This window comes from Notothenia rossii (genome assembly GCF_949606895.1).
Source record: "Notothenia rossii genome assembly, chromosome: 6".
Classification (NCBI taxonomy): Eukaryota; Metazoa; Chordata; class Actinopteri; order Perciformes; family Nototheniidae; genus Notothenia; species Notothenia rossii.
The window spans coordinates 26,275,145-26,297,574 of record NC_136909.1 but is presented as its reverse complement, the minus strand read 5'-3'; the positions used below and the strand labels follow the sequence as shown (position 1 = coordinate 26,297,574).

Genomic DNA, 22,430 nt, shown 5'->3' with positions numbered 1-22,430 from the left:
CTGTCCAAGCAGATCTGACAAGAGGGAATGAGCTCCAGAAACAAGTCGGGCGCAATTTATTTGACACAAATGAATCATTAAACAGTGTTTTGCCCTGCATTAAGAACAAATGTCTAAGAGGTTGAGAATGATAAGTAGGTTCAAATTCACTTTGTGACAATTATTTTGTTGCTAACCTTAAACTAACCCAACTCCCACAACATGATTTTAGGATGAAAAACATGTTTTACTATTTCTTGAGTTGTACCATTTCAACCAGTTATTGATTCCTATATTATGATTCCAACTAAAAACCAACAGAATATGTAAAGTACATTTCAGAGACCAACTAAGAAGACATTTAGTTTAATCTTAGGAAACATGCAAGATGTGTTGTGTACTTACTTGTCGTTTTGCTGAAGATATGGAACAATGCAAGAACAATTGACAAAACACTCTTTGTGAACGTTGTGTGTAGCTCGTTGGTAGCTGGTATTTGGTCGGCAACGAAGTTCACTCTGAACTTTTCTTCAAAAATGTAGACTGCCAGATTCCCTAGATACCACGACCTACGCGTAGCAACCAATCTTGTACGAATGACCTTGTCAAAGTGCTAAACACAGCTGCACTGTGTGTCAATGAAGCAGTCTGGTGTGTCCTTCATCAGCTGTAGAAATGTATCCCTATAATGCAGTCACACTTTGAAGACGGACAGCACTGATACGACACAAAACTACAATGAATTTCTTAGTTAAAAATGCTTGCTGTCTTGTTCCAAGGTTTGACATGTTTTCCTTTTGAACCTGGAATGTATGGTTTTTGGTCTCAAGACTTTCAAGTTTCGGACAAACTGGCTGCACATAGCTGTTAATGAGGTCATCTGTCTGTGTACAGATGATGCAAGGAATGTTGTAATCTTCTAGTATGCAAAGTGGTGCAACAACTCAAAGCCACTGTTCTCATCATAAAATGAAAAGACAGTCATTCTTCTCCTAAAAAAGACCCGCCAGACACCTAGTGAGACATAATCACGGCAAAGCAGTCACTGTCATCGAGAAAGGCTTGGTCAAAAACCAAAATCCTTGATTGATTCATCTTGATTGATCTTGAAAATATGAACACTTCCAATCATTAGACCTCAAAACCTCTGGAAAGTGTTTCTTGCTTACATAAAGGTGAAGCTTTTAAAACAGCTTCATACTGTTTGGTAATGATCCAACTATATGTGGTGGAAGAGCATGAAGCATAACCAGCTTTAAGAGCTGGTGGTGAGAGGTGGTGGAGGATGTCTGCGTGGGTGGCACACACAACCCTAGTTATTACTATAATAAGGTTATGCTTTCCAGTCTCAGTGTACACACAGTCATACACAGATGAGCATGAAGGGCTTCAAGTTATTTTAACCAGCTAAGTTTGTATGAGGATGTTCAAACATTCAAAAACACAGCTGCCCCTAATCCACCAAAAACTGAGTAAATAACGGAACTTGTTGCCAAAGTCAACTCAGATGGTCTATACCAATTATGTGAGCAGACCAACTGTGTGCAGCATGTTCAGTTTAAGAGATACATTTACACAATGGAAAAAAATGGGGGGGGGGGGGGAGGGTTGCCAGTTGGTTAAGTTAAGCATTACTCTTCTTCGGTGGCTCGACATACTCTGCCTTATACAATACATCTGGGGGATTATTAAAGTTAAAATCAAAACATATGGCTGGCTGTGTCTTTGAACAAGATAGGTTAATGTAAAGTGGATTTCAAAATTGCACTGACCTTGGAACTTTAAAACAAAAGTGTTGTTTTGAATTGTACTCAAAACAGCTCCTCTGTCAATATGAGAGCATCCCTGTGTTATCTAAAAGGCATTTAGCGTGAACAAGGTTGAGTTTGCTTCTCGCGTCTGTTAAGCCTGTGGCCAATCAGATATCTAGCTAAACAGTGCCCCCTTATGAACAGTTTTACTCTCTGACATTTCTTTACCAGGTGCTGAGCAACATCAATGGTCCTGAATAAAGACTACAATTGTGCACTTTTATATTTCATCATTTACAGCATTCAATAAAAAGAAAAAAAAAGAAGGGAAAATAAAACATGAATACAGTTTGCATTTACAAAGGATTAGTGATAGTTAAGGCACAACGTCTTAGTGGAAATATCCCACAACAACAGCACACCATCCAATCACATCCCCATTGATCCGAGGTCTGTGATTCTACTTGAGTCATTATTTTCTGTGTTTGTTGCCCTTAATCTGGTGACATCTCACAAGTAAAACTACAAAAACTAGTTTAGGTACAGTATATGTCAAACTCTAACAGGTAGGCAAGCGTCATGAGCATTACATTCTGAACACTCCAAAGCGTGTCTTCTTCGTTGGTGCATTCAGTGCGGCACTGAGGCTCAGACCCAAAACCAGACGAGTATCTGCGGGATCAATGATCCCGTCATCCCACAGTCTGGAAAAAAAAAAAGCATCACATTATTAAACAATCTCACTCATCTGATGTGTTTTGTAGTCTTAAATATGATAATTACCGAATTAATGTTTTTTTTGCTGCTTTATTTGATAGTTTTTAACTGTAAATACATTTTTAGGGCTTTGAAAAACATTTTGGGAGACCTTTATCATCTGATATGTGCTTAGCTCACATAAACCATGAAAATAACCCACAGGACCAAATAATAAAAACAAGCAAAGATGGTTCATATTAGCAGAACAACAGGACATCTGATGGAGAATAAATACACTTTGAACCCATCACAGCATCACTCCTTATACGTACATGAGCAGTATGATTTCGAAAAGCAGGGTAAGATGATTTGATATTGGAATGATTTACAAAAGAAATTAGAAGCAAATGCTGCTGGCATGTTGTTATTCCACCTCTGCAGAATATTATCATTTCAAAGAGATCATTTGAACATGTAGTCAATGCTGTGAAAGCCTTTCGGTGAATACTTTTATCCCACACACAGAGTGAAGCGTCATGACCAAAGCTCACCTTGCACTGGAGAAGTATGGACTGCCCTCCGCTTCAAACCGCTCTACGATTGGCTTCTTCATGGCAGCCTCTTGCTCTGCTGTGAACTGTGAATAAAATGTGAAATCAAAAAGGAATTGGTGCTGCAGGTCTACCAAAGATAATTGTATTAGTTTTAGCATTAGTTTTAGCTAGGAGGACTGAAAAAACTGGCAACTGAATTCAACAACATTTACAATGAATAGATTGCTGTAGCTACATGAATTGTGCAACATTTGCACTCCATATCTGTCCTGTCTTCAGGTATGATTCACAGAAGGTAATGCCTTAACGGTATTAAATAGTAAACATATTCATAAGCATTGCGGCTGAGAGCGATTTAAAGGCAGCCTAAGCCAGAGGTTTTGTCAAATTATCTGAAGGCAATTAAGAGAGAGGCAATGGGAAATGTAAGGTCAGGATTTGGGAAAGGTGGGAAAGGAAAGAAATGTGTTTATCTCTTGTTATATAAAAACCTTACTATTCATTAAAATACAAAAATCTATTTCTTCCAAAGTGACAGGTGGCGGAGCTTCACTCATTTATTTTTCACTGTCACAACTGTCTTGGCACCCCGTAATTGCATCACTAAATAAATTAGTTTGAGCGCGCAGCACTTATATATGTTATATATGGGATTGCAGGTTCCAATTTGTTCACTTTAACAGTGTGTGGTTATTAGTGCTAAACTTTCTAAATTGTATTGTTTCTGCAATGAGGCTCACTCGCATAGAAAGGTGACAATTTGGTACCAAATGTTTGTATATTACCTCATTTAAATAGGTGCAAATAGCGTAGAAGCAGGAGTCGCTATTTGTTTTGCAGCACAGTCAGGGGTTAATTTCATCTTACTGTAGCTGGTGCTTTGAGAATTACACGGTTTATTTCCATTTTATTTGCACAGGTTTAGCAGCTGCAAAAGCCCGGCAACCCTTTTTGAATCCATCCTGAGTGTACACCATGTCAGTTAAAGACACAGTGATGTATACTTATATTTGTCCAATAAAACTTGGGGCAACAAGCTAAGTCTGTAATGTAATCATATTAAGCCACATTTTGTATTAGCTTGATGATTTTTTCATACCAATGCGGATTACATCTTTAGAAAAAAACACTTGTTCAACTTTAAATAAGAGTAGAATAAAGACTGTTAGAGAAAGACTTCATTTAAATGTTTTAAGGTGCCCTAGAATGCTCATTTTCAGGTTCATATTTGTATGTTGTGCCTCTACTGTGTCATGTTTCCATGCTTTAATGTTCAAAAAGTGCTTTGTTTTTCTCATACAGCCTGCCTCTTTTCACCCTCTGTCTAAAACCAGAGCCCAGTCTGCTCTGATTGGTTAGCTGGCCAGCTCTGTTGTGACTGGTCAACCGCTTAAAGATGTCCTTCCCCTTAGCCTTTCACATACAATTTGTTGGATTGCTTTGCAGACCATTTACATGCACAAAAACCTATAAACTAATACACAACAGGAAAGGGAAAACCACAAAAAGCACAATAGGGCATCTTTAAAATAATGTTAATAATAAGTTTCCTTTTCAGTCTTTTTAAATCCACATTGAGAAACAATCAATGAACATCAATGATTGAAATGCATCACCCAAGGCACGTAATATTCTGAAGCTATTAATGCACTCTTAATACACCCATAACAGTGTCTCGGACCAAATGTAATGCAGCCATTTGATGGCTGCAATATTCTGTCATCACTCTAACACTTAACATTGATATATCTTTATCCTTGTATAAGTGCCATGTCAAACCATTACTGAAAGAAAAGTGACTTCATAATGTTTCTGCTTTTGGCAGCAAATGCAGAAAAGCTCATTTAGGCCTTTCAAGTGAAGCACAGACGGGAAGATGAATGTTACCTCCTTCCCCTCCCGTGCCCTCTGATCCTTGGTGATGGTGGCCAGGACAGTGGCCGCCTGCTCACCGCCCATTACAGAGATTCGGGAATTCGGCCACATGTACAGGAATCGTGGGCTGCGAGAAGAAGAGAAGGTCTTGTCACAATTTGTTCGCTTATTGTTGGGCCAGAATAGTCTGCTAAATAATGCATGAAAAACTAAAACAAACAAAGCAACATCCAGAAATGGAATGGAAATGGTATATTCTAGTTATGGTTTAATAATCTCATGACAGCTATGGAAAAACATCCTTTATGAGAGCCATTAAAAATACCACTCAGGGAATATCAAAAGATCCAACCTAAAGGGAGTACCAGCCGTAATTTAAGATGTATGTAAATTGATTGAACAATTATTTCATGTCCTATTGCACATGTGAGAAACACTGTGTGAAGTTGTTTGTGGAGTATAAACCAGCCCATCATTTTTGCTTCTTATTGTTCTAAAAGGCAAACCTCTCAGAGGATGTCATTTAAACAAATTAGGAACAAAGAAGACGCGAGGAAAGATAGCCAGTGTCAGAAAAGTCAAACTCAAATGGAGGTTTCTTTACTAGAATGTGTTCAAAAATAGAACCCTCCATTTCTGTGGTTACCAAAGGTCATTTTCATATGAAAGGAAAAGTCAAAAGGCTTCTGATGCATATTCGTCCACATAATGAACAGCATGCAGAGCACATTTTGTACAATTGAATTATGCACAGCTAATGATCTTCACATTTATGTAAGGCTGCTGGTCTTGGCCAAACTCTTATGTTTTTGTTCCTTTGTGAAATCTTTTCTATTTTTCATTAATGTATTCTTACCTGTAGGCTCTGCCGCACATGCCATAGTTTCCTGCACCATAGGAGCCTCCGATAAGAACAGTAATCTTGGGTACATTGGCACAGGCAACAGCAGTAACCATCTTAGCTCCATCCTTTGCGATGCCACCTGCTTCATACTCTCTACCCACCATGAAGCCTGAGAGAAAGATGCAGAGGAGAGATTGCAAATGAATTTGACTTCACAGTGTGGTGTCAGTTCAAATAACACGTGTGAAAGAAAAGGTTAAAACGGTAAACCGAGAGCACCTATTTGATTATGATGTGAACCATGATATTAAATCAAATTGCAGTGTGTCATTTCACGATTGTATTAAAGACAGGCTTTCAGTAGGTGCCTAAGAACCTAATCCAAACGAACCGTTTAATTATATTTTCACTTATTTAAGAACTTTAATGATTATGAATAAGATGTCATGTTCACTCGGAATTAAGGTAATGAAGCAAAATGAAGAGAAGGACTAAGAAGAAGAAACAGTGTTGGCAATAATCCCAAAACTTCAGAAATAAAAACGTCCCACTCACCCGTTATGTTTTGGAGGAAAATAAGAGGAATGTTTCGCTGGCAGCATAATTCGATGAAATGGGTTCCCTGAAAAAGGAATACAAATCTTCAGTCGAACTAATTAACTTCCTACAGGACAAAACACATTCAAGTTATTTTGCAACCTTAAAGCGGACCTATCATGCTATATTTGAATAATATAGTGTAGGATCATACCTATATTAGGCATATTTATACTTTTTATTTTTCAAAATACCAAACAGATCATGCATTTTAGCCATTCCTCATTTCGCTCAATTTAACACTGTCTTTTCATGGGCTGATTCTGTGAGAACAGCACCATCTACAGGCCTGGCATATGTACTACCGCGTCTCCAGCGCTTTCGAACGGCAATGTCCGTGGCTGTCTCCTCCTGATTGGTAGAGTTGGCCCAATAGCCGTAGCGCCACTTCTGTGACGTCATAGAAGTGTTCAAATCTGGATCAGTCTGTATCAGATCCGTTGCAGCCCCTTTTTAAGAGATTTGGGTATGGAGGAAAATAGAGAGGGTTGTGTGTTCTGACACTTGGTGAGTTCCCTGGAACACCGGGGACACATATTCATGTATAAAAGACGTACAAAAGTGCATTTTGCATGATATGTCACCTTTAAGATATTAACAGGAAAAGAGCCTTTACCAACAAAAACAGTGTTTTCTAATGAGACAGTGATTCTGTTCAAAAGCGCTGGATCATATCTGGAGTTTGTGCGTACACGAGAAGATGGAAACTTTTTGAGAAGCTGAAGGCCCAATCAAAGTCAATATCAAAATGGACAATTGCTTCATGCTCATTGAGCCGTTAACAAAGTGATGGTCCTGTGAAGAATTGGTCTCACCTTTATCTTCATTTGATTTGAGACAGAAATGTATCAACTCTGGAGGTAGAGTCATCTCCGCCACTCATGCTTTATTCTTGCTAGATTTTTATTTTGAATATGAAAGAGCTGAATGGCCTTCAGCCTCGCCAGAGAAATACATTGAAGAACACAGAGCTGCCAGGAGCCATTGCACAGAAAAACCCAGCACAAAAGACTGTGCAGTGTGCGGAGACACCTCATTTCCATATATTTTTGTATTGCTGAATTGCTCAGGTGTTTTCCTCATTTTGGCAGTTACCTCTGCTGGTTCTCTTTCAGTGAAGCATGCTGCCTTGCATTGCAAAGAGTAAACACAAGTTGGAGACGGCCTGAAAGACGGTTGCTTATTATAAACTGTTACTTATTTTTTGTTCACTCAGTTGGCTCCCAAATGTTCACACAACAACACAAATGTAATATTTTTCTCTGTTACCTCTCCTTTTCACAAACACCTGGGGAAAAGCTTTTAACAACTTAAAAGTTGGCATAATAGAAGCCTGGGCAAATCGTTAGTGATGACAGCGTGTCAGAAATGCATCACGAAATGCAGGTGCTGTATTGATTTTCTTGGATATGCTCTCAGACACAGATGTGGAACCGACGTGCTAAGTCTGAAGCTCTGTGTCAGTATCTTTTGTAAACAATTACACTGATGAGATAACCAATGCTCTAACTGGCCTATTGAGACCTCACAGGAAAAAGAGAACAAAATAATCATAGAAAGAAATATTTGTTCAGGTCAAGCTTGTTATCTAAATTTGAAACGTGTTTGAAAAACGCATTAGGCTATAATCACAAATTCAGCTCCTCATCTTTCCTAAGCCTGGGTAAAGTTCAGCTGTTCACGGCAGACTGGCTTACAAATTAATGGAATTACATTGAATGAAAATCATGATTGTCCCTTGTCCATGCTTTCTAAATGATATGTTATTACTATGCCATTCGTCAGAGTTCTCCTGAGATGCCCCAGACAAGTGCAATTTCAGAGCTTATTGTGAGAGGGAAACTCGCCTCTGAAAGGTCAGTGGAAGCATCTATGAAGACTAAAGCTCCCTCAAGAGAGACATATTGGTGGCAAATCCCTGTGGACAAACTACCTGAAGTGCTTCAGTATTAAGTTCAAGTCCTTGACATTCAGAGGAACATATTGAAAGTACAATTGTTACCCCGTAGAACATTGAACCCGATCATGAGGCTTAGCTTTCTACAGGTTACACAGGTGTCTGTTTATAATATCACAGGATTGAAGCTGTACCATAAACTTAAAGGTTTTCAGAGAAGCCAGGGGCACATTTCAGCTTTTCTAATAACACTGTGGAGATACTGTGAACAGACCTTAGAAACCAATAATTATCCTTTAGAGAACACTCACTTATAAAGGTTTCAGACATCTTAGTGTACACACGATATTTACCTTTTTCGCAGACTCTGAAAACAAGACTCCGTTGTTGCCAATGATTCCCACAGGGTAACCGAATATTCTGGAAAATCCTGCCCAGTTACAGAGTTTAATGTTAATGTTGCTAAATTCCATGGGAAGAAACATAATTGTAGACGTTCTTTTCTGGGTTGTAGTAATGTCATTTTACCGACCTGTAACAAGCGTGTCTCCGTAGAAAGCCTTGAACTCGTCAAATTTACTGCCATCCACAACTCTGGCGATGACCTGCGATGAATGAATAGAGGGAAGCTGTAAAATCCCATAATGCAAAGCCAAAGACAGTAAATACAGAAAGCAGATGACACTTGCAATACCAGTTTTCCATGTTGTTATAGTGTGTTTATTCCAGAGCCTGGGATATGCCATAGAGAGAATAAATAGAAATTCAGACCATGATTTATTAATTTGTGCCTATGAGATGTAATTCGTGGCCACAGTTTCATTCAATTATTCCCACATTGTTGGCACAACAGACCAGCCTTTCTCTCACCTGCAGTGCACCTGCTTCAAGTATCGGTATCTTCAACTCTGCCTATTGCAGGATTTAATCCACAAACTCTCAATGTCCTCAACAAGTTCTGCCAACATGTATTGATAACTCATCCCCAAGCTAAGGTAAACCCTAATTAAAGAGTCTCTATCCATAGCTGCCTACAACCAAGGGTGAGTGCCTTAAGCAGCTGGCTGCTGGGATGAGTGACTTGGCCTTGTAAACTGCCAGATTCTTTTAATTTCATTTTGAGTTTTTATTTAATTGGGGTTAACACATTATAAACTGTGCGCACAAATTAGCAAATCGCAGCCTTGATATATATGTGTTTATATACTGTATAAATATGTTTTCCTCCTTCTAGGTAAGACCAGAAATATTCCATATTTATGATATGTCAACATATCACAAGCCCTCAGTTTATCCATTAACACGGAGGATGTAATTTATTCAAAAATATATATAAATATATTGATTCTAAAAAAGAGCTCGGCAAGCAGATGGGCCTTTTAGTTTTCAGCAGAAATGACTGAAAAAGAGGTAAACCGAGTATTTTTAGGAGGCCATTTTAAACCAGTAGTACGTATGAATAGCGCATAGACAGCATGTGGTTAATTCATATACAATAACATAATGTAATTTTATGAAACAGTGTGGCTTATTGGTGTGTTTGTAATATTTTTTAGACAATAGAGCTCAATGACAAACATTTATAAGAAATATCAGGCTTTGACAGACACAAGTATAATATTTGAATCATGATTGATTTAACTTAAGCGATGCAGGATGCCCAGTGCTGAAAATCCCTTTACAAGTTAAAAGAGGGGGAAGCCCCTTGATCCTGTTTGCTAAATGGACTGCCAATACTGTTCTTGACTACAAACACTTTGACATCTCTACAGTTAGCAGCGATTCTTGCTCAAGGGTCTAAATCAAGAATCAAAGGCACAGGCTTTAAACCAAATGAGAACATCTGGCAAGCCGTGCCAGAGAGAGAAAACTAGGCGATTAAAGTGATTGATGCCCGCTGTCCATGATTGACTCCTAACAGAGACCCGACAGCTACAAATTGTTTAGAGTGCATTCTGAACCTTTAAACGTCAGGTTTGCTGGTATTTTGCTGCAAAGTGTGCATATGTTCTCTAAATCTTGTTACTGTCGGTAACACTATAAAAGAAAAATAGATCAAGGAAAATTGGCTGCTAAACACACATTTCAGAAAAGGGGCAGAGGTTTATAAAGAGGTTTTAGACTTCAAAAGTGATGCAACATCACCCAATGTAATAAGCCTCAACATTATTGTTCAGATCATTTGTGGCAATACTAACAACATTTGTTTCTTGCCCCTTTGAGGCAAAGTGGAGGAAGCCGGACAAATACCTCTCTGACATCAAAGTTACGTTTCAGGTTTGCTCCAACTATGCCGTAGAGTTCATCAGCCGGGTAGAGAGGGGCCTCCACCGGCTCTGTGGTGACCTGAGAAACAAAAACAGCCTTCACACCAGCAGAGAGCACACACAGCTTGAATTGATGGATGAATGGATTTAAGGTGACTGTAAATGACTCATCATTTGACTTACATCAAGCTTTTTCCTGTAGTTGAGGTTCCTCACTGCTTTTCTTGCTAAATGGAGTGCGTGGTTATCATCCAAAGCATAATGGTCCGTCACACCAGATTTTCTGTAAATAAGCAGGAAATTTGTCACTGTGACATTATCATTTCAGCACATTAATCAATACTCAACACTACAATACTGATTGGTGCATGTGTTTCATTTATGTAAATTAAGCTAAATAATGATATGCAATCAATACAGTTAAACACGAACACATAATGTTGTGACTCAATGACTCCTGACAGCTTAACAAAATGGTTTTGAAATGAACAACATCATTTCAAAACCATTTTGACCGGACAAAATAGATAATTAATTACTCTTTTTACCCAACTCTGTCTCCAAAACAAAATAACATTACCATATTACTAAACTGCATGATCAATAATGTTTTGATAGGTAACAAATGTTCTCCCACATTACGGCCATCAGTTTTTAACATGTGTTTTAACGTTATAAATTGCAATACATTTTTTTTCTCACATTTACAATTTCATAGGTTGAGTAAAAAGATCCTGGTTTAGCTTAAGATAAGGTTATCATTTATGATAACAGGGTATATGCAGGAATCCTGAAGTCAAATTTAATACCTTTCAAGACCCTTTCCATACATTTTAAGACCTCATCGCAACTTCGAGTTCTAACCGGTTACATTGGCGACACACTTTACCTCACATTTACTATATTGATTGTAAGATAGCAAAACTAAACAGAGTGCAGACAGACTACTGAAGCCTCCTCTCCACATGAACTTCAACCTCTCTGTGAAGGTCAGGTTTAATGCAGTATGCTATTTTTTTTTTTGTTGCTTCTGTACTCTGTGCTCTTTCATTCCAGTAAAACTCCTCAGAAACCATTAGAAACCAGTATTTGACCAATAAACAAAACAATTGACAAAACTTTCAACCATGAAATGTATTAAACTTTGGTGAGCTTCAGCGGGGTAATGCCATATAGGAGCTTCCTCTCAAATACCCAGGGGTTAAATTGGGCTGGGGCTGTCCGGGGCTAAGCCCTGGCACATAGGACGATGCTCTGACGTCATCACCCTCACACATTTGTCATATGTTTACAAAAAAGGATATATATGTTAAGACTTTTCTCGTACTTAATATAGACTATATTTAGGGTCAATATGTGTTGACTTTACTTTAAAATAGCAGATCTCTGTGACCGGATATAGTTTGGCTTAGTGAACATGTGTCTCTTCCTTGGAGGAGCAGCATCGCCCGGACTCCGCAGCTCCTCCGTGGCTCCTCCGTGCAGAGAGTCTGCACTGCAGCGGTGTGTGTCAGCGGCGTGTAGTCAGGGGAGGCACGGATTAGCCAGCGGGAGAGTTGGGACTTAAACACCGCTGCTTTCTGGCTAGCACTAAGCACAGAGCGGAGCAAGGCAACGAAACTTAAAATAAGAAGCAGCATTTTATGGCGCGCTATGCATGGGGCCGTCTTGAGGGGGTTTCCCGACATGTCGTTTCAGTAAATTAAAGGGTGTTTCATGTTGTCGTTGCTGTGGGACTTCTTAATACCTTGGAAAATGCAGTTTAATACTTTAATAGCCTTAATTTACGCTAAATGTATCCATTTTTAATACCTTTTAAGACCCCGCGGACACCCTGGATAACACTAAGTGAAACTACTCTGTGTAAACCCAGCTTGTAAAAAAGGCACCACTGCAAAATATGTCTACAATTGTTTATGTCAGAAATGTTTGTGTATTACAGGATTTCGTATTCTGATAACAGCTTATTAATGCAAGTTTATGAACAACACTTTTCCAAAAGCAGAACCATGATATCAAACACCTATAAATAGTAAGTCATGAAAAATATTGGTATTTCTTACTTGCAGTGAAGATCAGCACCACCAAGGTCCTCTGCAGAAACTTCTTCCCCAGTTGCAGCTTTGACCTAAAAACAAAAAGCAGAAGCACAGACCCTTCAACAAACAAGAACAACAAACACAAATATCTGTGGAGTATTTTTAAAACGGCTGCAACCTGGTCGCTTTTTACTGTACAGCTGGAATGAAATTACTACCAAAAAAAGAGATATTAGTAGGATATGTCTTGTGCTTAATTTATGATTTATGCGATTAATGAATCCCGAATCCTCTCGCAGGATTACGAGAAAATTTGATGCTTTAACTTTCCTCCTAGTTTTATAATCTAACAACAAAAAGATGTCCTACCAGTGGAGGTCCTCCGAGGAAGATGGTTCCTTGCTTCCTCACGATAATGCTCTCATCTGCCATGGCAGGAACATAGGCCCCTCCAGCGGTGCAGGAGCCCATCACAACCGCAATCTAAGGAGTCCAGAAAAAGTCTCATTAACAATCGACAATTGGCAAGACATTAAAATGTGGCTATCAAATAAATATCAGATTTATCTGAGGGTGCAATAACAGCTCAAAGACAACTTAGCCCTAAGCAAGTTTGTAGCTTCACACTTTGTTTGAACCAGTAGTAATTCAGATTCAGAATTGATTTCACGCTCCACCGTGGATCTGTCCTTACGGGTCCCTCTACTACTGAACTGGCACATTTTGTAAGTCTTTTGGTAAATGTTGAGGTTATACTCAATATAACTTTGAGAGAAGAACCTGAAAGGGAAAATAACAAATACTACAGAAGGGAAATCCTGAAATAATAAATGACTTTAATCATTTTGAGGGACAATATTATCAAGAATGAATGGGCATTCAGTTTGTTGGAGATGTGTGAACATATTCAGGTGTGTGCCAGAACGGACTTCGCTATTGCACCCATCACATTTCTCAGCTCTACACTTATTTTTGTTTGTTTTTTAAACACAATGATGTTTATTGTTCTAACAGTCAAAAGGAAGCCAGAGGTAGACATTAAGGGTAAAATGCCACTGGCCCTCCGGGCCGGTGGAATTGTATTCTCACTGGCACCACCATTGTAACCTCTGGCCCGGAGCATTCGTCCAAAAGAAAATCGACTTATAATGAAAAAAATTAACACATTTGTTGCAATAGTAATTTATGCACTAACTACATTATTACTTGTACTAAAACATTTGAATCATCAGTTCTTCCTCATTTTCCTCAATTGTTCATATTTGGTTTATTAAAATAATGATATTGTGGTCATTGTTAAAAAATGTCTGCTATTATGAGTATTATTATTTGTATAAAGCGCTTTCTGCCAGTCCTGTCATTAGGAGTTGGAAATGTAATGGCTATGTAATAGATTAGATTAGAACCTTCATTATCCTAAACTGCTGGGACATTTCCCTAAAGCCAATACCTTTATATTTTCTACTCTTCACTTACTTGTCAGCATAGGTCGGCATTGATGTACAGAGCCGACAGAAGACCTTGTTTATATTGGCATCATATTGAGAGGTGCAGTGACGCGTCCTAAACCAGGAAGTAAGCTGCTGGTTCCCTCGACAAAAAGCAATGGAATTTCTCAAAAGGGTTTTGGAAAATAGCTGGAAATAAGGTCTGTGGAAAACAAACCTGTTTGATAAATGCACGTTTTGTTCAGCCGGATAATCTCCACGTTTTGTTACCCTACTTTTATAATTTTCGAATCATAAATCTAATCGATAGATTATAAAAGGGTTTTCGGACGCGTTACAGTGTAACCTTCTCTCCCTCTTCTTCTCATACTCCCTTTCACTCTCCTTTAACTCCTCCGGTGACTTTCTTTTATTTGAAGATTGTTTTTTGCCCGGCGCTTGGCCGGTTACCGCTTGTATTAAAAACATTTAGGTGAATATTCTGTAGTGAAGGAGCGCGCTCCCGCTCACTGGAACCTGCTCGCGCTGCGCTCCGCAGCAAACAGCTGTTTGCTTTTCACCCAACAACGACAACCGCCTCACGAAACGCTATGTTGTAGCGTTAATAAACGAAACAATTTAAGTAAATTGCTAGTCAAAATACCAATACCACAGGACACATTTTTTTTTTTTTAAAGCAATATTTTTAGTGGCCCGAGCGGGCAAGTGGAAAGTACGTTATGCTGGCCCGGGGTGTCTAAATAGTGCTTCCGGGCCAGCGGGCAATTTATAATGTTGAGCCCTGGAAGCTGAATTGGTTGCCTGCACACAATGAAAAGATGAAATACCTACAGTAGTGCAGCTCCTTTAAATGTACTATCTGTGTCCATTATTCAGACAAACCTTTGTGCTTCTTAGAAATGATCCATGAATCAACACAAGGTTCCAAAACAAAATCACGCTACAGTAAGAGACAGCTACCAAAGGTTGACAAGCAGATTATTACGCTTTGGTCCCATCTGCTCTAGGTGCGTTAAATGATTAACATGTGAAATGCAATGTTATCAACCAAACAAAAGCATTTACATTACATTGCATTTAGCTGACGCTTTTATCCAAAGCGACTTACAATAAGTGCATTCAACCAAGAAGATACAAACTTGAAGAAAACAGAATCATATAAGTACATCAGGTTTCATAGAGCCAAAACATTTCAAGTGCTACTCAGCTGGCTTTAGATAAGCCAGTTCTTTGTTAGTATATAAGTGCTTTGCTAGTATAGCATCACCTGTGATATTCCCTCTGAAGACAGCCTGGCCTGGTTGTAGAAAATACGTCCGAAGTGATCTCTGTCTGGGAAGACTTCGGCCTGTCTCGGAAGATTGGCTCCTCCCGAATCCACTAAAGGAGTCAAAAACATCGGAATATTTAAAGAACTCAGTAATTCTTATTTAAATTGGTTATTTTTCTTTTTTAACAGACACATTGTATTCCTCATAGAATAAACTGGTACATGTATTGTGTCCCTTTTGTAAGTCTATGTTTCTTGTTTTACCAAACCTTTTCAACTTACCTAAGTAAATGCATGGCAGGTTGTTTTGCTGTGCGATCTCTTGTGCACGGAGGTGTTTCTTCACTGTAACAGGGAAGTATGTCCCGCCTTTGACAGTAGCATCATTCGCAACTATAACACATTCCACCCTGTGAGAAAAAAATGTAATATTGAAATGTGTGCTGCACCTGGAGTACTCAAGGAGAATATCATTGGAAATTATCCAAATACTGTAGCTAATTACAAGTCACAAAGATTAAATTAACACCCCATCTAATTATCATAGACTTAACATTTTGAATATTTTGCATCTAGTTAAGAAGGTTTAATATGCATTTAATAGACAGAGTGGCTTAAAATCAGTTTTTAATAGGAAAATCTGCTCATTCACGATGCTTACCCCGAAACACGCCCAATCCCAGTTAGTATACCGCCTGCTGGGACTTCCTCTTTTCCATACAATTCATATGCGGCAAACTGAGAGAACTCCAAGAAAGGGGTCCTGCAAAATAAAACAACAAAACATGCAATGAAGGCTTGCAATTAAAAGTGTTCTTTAAAGGGGACCTATCATGCAAAATGCACTTTTGTACATCTTTTATACATGAATATGTGTCCCCGGTGTTCCAGGGAACTCACCAATTGTCAGAAAACACAACCCTCTCTATTTTCGTCCATACCCAAATCTCTTAAAAAGGGGCTGCAACGGATCTGATACAGACTGATCCAGATTTGAACACTTCTATGACTTCACAGAAGTGGCCCCACGGCTATTGGGCCAACTCCACCAATCAGGAGGAGACACCCACGGACATTGCCATTCGAAAGCGCTGGAGACGCTGTAGTACATATGCCAGGCCTGTAGATGTTCTCACAGAATCAGCCCATGCAAAGACAGTGTTAAATTGAGCGAAATTAGGAATGGCTAAAATGCATGATCTGTTTGGTATTTTGAAAAATAAAAAGTATAAATATGCCTTTATATGGGTATGGTCCTACACTATATTATTCAAATATAGCATGATAGGTCCACTTTAAGTTAAATTGACAATGTTCTTTTAGATTGAAAGCAGGATGTCTCCTGTGGTGGAGGGTTATATTAGGGGTCTATGGATGACTGTAGGATAACAGAAATGATTTCCTCCCTCCTCTGCTCTCAGAGGAAAGGGCAGATTGAAGTGCTGCACACGTTAGAACTACCTGTGCAATGGTTTGTGTGATGACGTCACACCAGAGCACATATTTGTGATATGAGTCAGCGATGGATTTAAAATCAAAGATCAAATTAGAAGATACTGTACCCAGGATCCAGCAGTCTGTCGATACGCTCTCTGGGCAGAAGTTTCCCACGAGAAGTATGAAGTCTTCTGGCTTTTTCTCCCCCACCTGGTTACACAAAAATAAAGAGAATGCTTACAATACGGCAACACTTTGGATAGTCCAGTGGTGTTTTTATGTCAAGTGTCCAAGTGTAGATAGTAACCTAAACCACAATCTTATACCCTCGACATTTAAGATAAGATAGGACCAAGTATGTTTGTACTACTTTACACTATAGGGCTGCTCGATTATGGCAAAAATCATAATCACGATTATTAAAAACATTTACTTTGAAAACATCAATTTATTGGAGAAAACATTTTTAACAGTACGTTTTTAACAGTTGATTACCCTGAACTTTAAGTATAATTCAACTGAAAAAATTAATAAAAAATAATTAATTAATAATAATAATAATAAATAAAAAAATCGGTTTGTTTCAATTACGTTGATTTCGTAATCGTCATAATCGCGATTAAAATACGATTAATTGAGCACCCCTACTTTACACTCTACTGTATCAGATGTCATGAAACCTAATGTAGTTACACTGCAATGTACTCAATATTAGATACGTACCAGCATTGAAATATCTACTGCAAATGAAATTGTGAGTGGCAATGTTTTCACACAGAGTTTTTACCCTTTTTTCATTGAGGCAAGTTAATAAAGAAGCATTTACTACTTTCAGTTTGCACATTCAGATTTGACAGCAGCCTTAATATCAACAGACCGTCCCGGAGCAGTTTTATTAAAAGAGATACGGGTAATTAAATGTGTTTTGTCAACACTTTCATCAACCAGATGGCCTGAACTAATTAGCGCTGATGAAAACACAAACTGATTAATTCAAGTGTAGTGTATGTTTAGCGCCATGTTCCCACACCTACCCAATTTAACCTTCTCGGTACGGCTCTTCAGTTCATCAACGAGAACTTTCATCCGCTCATAATTCTCCTGAAAAACAAACAAGTTTATGAAGACATGAGTGATAGATTTAAGGTCGGCTGCTGCTGCATTAAGTGTCGAGGTATAGAGCAACGAAGCATTAAAGACAAAAACACACAAAATCGAATATTTATTTTTATCCAAATACCACAAAGAAACCTGATACAGTTCATCTGTTCCTCCAATTATGCTGACGTATAAAGACAATTATATACAGCATAAAGTGCCTTTAACTGAAAATGGAACAGCTAAAGTCACCTCTTAGACAATTTGAAATGAAAAATGTTTACTATCCTCTCAACAATTAACTTATAGACATGTATAGCTTTGTATATTTTCTGTAACAAAAGTATTTTCCAAACTGGAAAATATAAAGAAAATGTGTCTATAGTGCCATCCAGTGACATATTGTGGCGTTGCACAGCGAGAATGAATTGGTTGTTGATTACACAAGAGGGGACACTGTGAACCAATATTTACACTGATGCTTCTTGTTATTAGATTCGCTACATTATAACTTCTATCAAAACTTCTTGAGCATTAAAAGGGTGATACTGTCAATTTCAGAGTTTTCGTTTGTTTATGGCATGTTTTGTCCTTTATGCATTTCATTTCTCCACTTATCATGTTTATTGCATATACCCTGAGTACCACAGCTCTGCTGGTTGCCACTCAAGCAATGTTAACCTCAACCTTGGATTTACTATACATATAGTCCCAGTTGTGAAAAGTGTCATTCCATACTAAATCATCTGTGTGTGTGTGTGTGTGGGTGTGTATATATATATATATATATACACACACTCCAAGACATGAAAGGTTTTGGTTTGGTTGGTATTGCATGAGCAAAAAGTATCATCTGCAGGAATCCTGATTACTTGAGAGTTTACCCGTGGAGCGATGCTGAGCTAGTTGAAAAAAATAACCTGCAGAATTTGCTACTCGACATACAGTGTTGTCAAACATTTGGAGCGAAGGCTGTGTCTAGCTGCTGAAATGCAGGTACATTTTGAGTAGTAGAAATAAACTTGCGTGGTTAACTTAGTGTGATGATGCTAAGACCTTAGCAGAGTACCATGGAAGCTCAAGGTTTTGACCTCTTGTAGCCAGTAAACAGTGGGGATATAGCTTATGCTCAGTTTAGGAACTAAGTAAACTAAAGTCTTAATACGTTTTAACTTTATCCGACCTTACCGTAGTTGTACAACAGCTGTCAGCTATTTATTTTAACAGTTAACGTTGAAATTAGCAGCCAGTTTAGTTCAAGCTTGTCGAGCGTACGTTAGCAACAAGCTAGCCTACCTGATATTCAGAGGACTGTGTATCCTGCTGAGACCCGAGTCGAGAAACTGTTTCGGCATGATAAGACCTTGTGCAGGCCAAAGGTAGACTCCTGCAACGATACAACCACGGCCTAACTGTCTGTAAAAGCATTTTTGAGGTTCACGTCTATTTAAACGTGCAATTTGTTACTGCTAGCTTGCTAGCTAACCTAGCAGTGATTTTCTTCTGTGGTTGATGTTACTTGAAGTTAAGCTCCATATCGCCACCTGCTGTTTGCATAAATAATACATGTGCTCTATATATAATGTCTCTGGTACTCCTTCATTTGTTGCATTAACACTGTTGTTGCCAGAGCCGGAAGAAGTACTCAAGTCAAAGTAGAACTACCAGAGTGTAGCAATACGCTGACAAGTAAAAGTCCTGCAATCAAAACTTTACTCAAGTAAAGACACAAGTATTGGCATAAAAATATACTTAAAGTACCAAAACTCAAAGTCCTCATTATGCAAATTGGCCCATTTTATTATAGTATATATTATATGTTTTGAGTATAATTCTCGATGCATTCATGTGTTTATCACAGGTGGTAAAGGTGGATCAATTTTTTATTCCTCTGTATGTTGCAGGGTAGCTTGTGGTTTTACTCAGGTGTGACTAGAGTCTTATTTAAGTGTTGATTATATTTCACATCTTTAATTCAAATATGCATAATAACTGAAAACCTTAAATGCATCTAGTAGAGAAAAAGTTCACAATGAACCTCTGAATTGTAGTGTGGTAGAAGTACAAAGTAACACAACATTTACATCCTCAAGTAAAGTGAAAGATACCTGAGTTAAGCTACTTGGGTACTTAACACCACTGTGTGTAGCCTATGAAAAAAATATTAGACAGAAAGCCTTAGCCCAAGGTCCATTTAGGAATGTAATGTATATGGTTGAAGGATCTGAAAAATCTAGTTAAGTGGACCTTGAATTAACACACTATTCTTGAGGTCAACAATAAAACAAACATCATGCTTATAAGCATGATGTTTGTTTTATTGTTGACCTCAAGAATATTGTTTGGGTCTGCTGGGGATATACAAATATGTATATCCTCAGCAGACCCAAACAATATAAACACTGCATTGTCCATTGTACCAATACACATAATGCATATGCAAAATATTGTTTTGCATACTAAATAAATAAAATATAACTCCATAACTCTGTGTGTGTGTGTGTGTGTGTGTGTGTGCGCGTGCGTGCGTGTGCAATGACACATATTCCTTGACAACCTAGATAATAACAACCTAGATAATAAAAAACATATTTTTGGTAAAGATAAAAAAGAATTATGTTGAGGGATTCCTTTTTTTAGCCAACATGATTGACGTTTTGAGCGACAGCATTAACCTCAACAACAAAGCTACACGTTTTTCAATCACAATGTTGACTACAGTCACACTAACACAGACCCTGTAGGCCTTGTCTCGTTTATAAAAGGGAAAGAAAGTTGGTTTTAAGTGGGAATCAGAGTTAGCCTAAAAGCTTAAAAAAACATAATTCCTATCACAAGTGCTTTGTTCAAGCTAGAGTACTTTGGGCAGAGTATTGGCTGGAGAGTATTCAAACCAAGAGCTTGTAGCTATAGATTTTCATTTAGTTTTAAGAGGCCTTTCTCCTCCAACGCTTCCACTTATTTTGTCGGCATGCATAGAAATGTCCATGACCTCGACTCAAATGGCTGCTCCTGTTTTCTTAGGAAATATACAATCCTCCACTCTCTGTGGAACTTAAACCCTCTCACTCTCTACTCTCTCTACTTTACCGTGACCCTTGCACCAATCTCACTGCTGCAGCGGTGAAGTGACAGAATAGATGTAGAGGCATGAAAAACCTCTTGAAAGAGAAAAAATATATATTAATAAATAACATGTTTTGATGATTGGGAGTGGAATACAGGAAAGTGGGTTAAAGCACACAGAGGATGAAAAAGAGAAAGAATAACAGGGTATGATATCCAGCCGTGTTGCTGGTATTGCTTTCACCTTGTGAGTCGGTGTGTGTTTATATTAATTAATTTTAAACAGCAGAATTCTCAAAGCTTTCTTGATTTCCAGCAAGAACGGATACTTATTCAATATTGCAGATTATTATCACTCATGTTTTGAGTAATGGTGTGTAATAAACCTAAATTCCTTGTGGTCAGTCAGTGAAAACTACTGTATTTCTTTTGTGGCTTTAGAGATTGGTGTAAAGTCGGGAGGCTGTGGCGCAGTGGACTAGTGCGCTGGTGTTCAGATCTGGGGAGCACATGTTCAAACCCCACTGCAGTCAGCATGTCATTGTGTCCACTCCCAGGGCAAGACACTTCACCCCAAATTGCTCCTGTGGGGATTGGCAAGAGTATTGAGTATGTAAATCGCTTTGGATAAAAGCGTCTAACAAGTAACATGTAATGTAAAGTCTGAGAAACAGCAGCAGTGTCCTTTTTAAAACATCTCTGGCTTATTAGAGATGCTATCCAATTGCTTTATGGGAAATTTAGAATTACATTTTTCGTGCAACTCGATCCCCACTATATGTAATTAAAGGCACGAATTATCAGCCTCTCACAACTCCCTTAATGTCTTGGCTGAGCAATATAAAATCTAGAAGGCTACCCCTTCAAACTAATTTCAAAAAAATGAATGAAAGAGGCATATGCACATGTTTTTCTGAAAGGTACTATTTAACTTTATTTTATTAATCCTAGTTTCACACCATTAATTGCTGTTTTTGTTTAACTGTATACAGAAAAGCTTCTTCCACCCTTTCTCTGAAACAGGTTGCAATGTAAGCTATACTCAAGTTTATATCACACACACAACCACCCACCACACACAAATCCTTCCCCTGTTTTATTCAAGCCGAGCTGAAATCTCTCATCCTTCCCTTTTTGGAAAAAGATAATGATGCCATCACAGCTCAAATAAGTCATTAATGTGTGAAACAGCCATACATGTAAGACATCAAAGCACAGCAGAGTGCACACTCCCGCCCACTAATGGGTAGGCCACCCTAAAATATTGTTAATAGCAACACAAATCTCCCTTTGAATCACTTGAAAATATTAATCTCCTTACAAATGTTACTTGTCAATACAAAAATCACCATCAAATGTAATCCAGCGGATAAACAGATGGACAGTAATATCATCCAATATAAAAAGTGAGAAGTGGGAGGAAAAATTCCTCAGTAATTGGTATGAGATCAAATGCAATACAAGGCTTTAAAGAGCGTTATAGTCTCAATATAATCCCATTAAAACACACTGAAGTATGTCCTAAACACATTATACCATAAAATAGTCATGCTTTAAAGGGACAATCTCTATTCAGATGAATTTCCTTTCATAAATAATCCTCCCAGTG

General features: G+C 38.3%; 1 protein-coding gene across 1 annotated transcript; it reads right to left on the bottom strand.

Moving 5' to 3' along the window:
* Positions 1-1,988: 1,988 nt before the first annotated feature.
* On the bottom strand, positions 1,989-19,288 carry mccc2 (methylcrotonyl-CoA carboxylase subunit 2). Its single transcript, XM_079690556.1, has 17 exons — positions 19,052-19,288; positions 17,692-17,758; positions 16,783-16,867; positions 15,882-15,983; positions 15,503-15,630; positions 15,218-15,330; positions 12,872-12,985; positions 12,527-12,591; positions 10,647-10,746; positions 10,447-10,542; positions 8,729-8,801; positions 8,550-8,626; positions 6,258-6,324; positions 5,715-5,871; positions 4,871-4,985; positions 2,981-3,066; positions 1,989-2,434 (listed from the first exon to the last, which is right to left on the bottom strand). The coding sequence occupies exons 1-17, from the start codon at positions 19,181-19,183 to the stop codon at positions 2,317-2,319; spliced, it is 1,695 nt and encodes a 564-aa protein (XP_079546682.1). The 5' UTR covers positions 19,184-19,288; the 3' UTR covers positions 1,989-2,316.
* Between the last annotated feature and the right edge of the window lie 3,142 nt (positions 19,289-22,430).

Excerpts from the sequence above, each read along its gene's own strand:
- mccc2 (XM_079690556.1), bottom strand. The coding sequence starts at position 19,183 with ATGCTTTTACAGACAGTTAGGCCGTGGTTGTATCGTTGCAGGAGTCTA. Across the intron at positions 5,872-6,257 it reads TTTCCTCCAAAACATAACGG|GCTTCATGGTGGGTAGAGAG; the intron begins GTGAGTGGGACG and ends TCTTTCTCTCAG. Across the intron at positions 4,986-5,714 it reads ATGTGCGGCAGAGCCTACAG|CCCACGATTCCTGTACATGT; the intron begins GTAAGAATACAT and ends TTCTTCTCGCAG.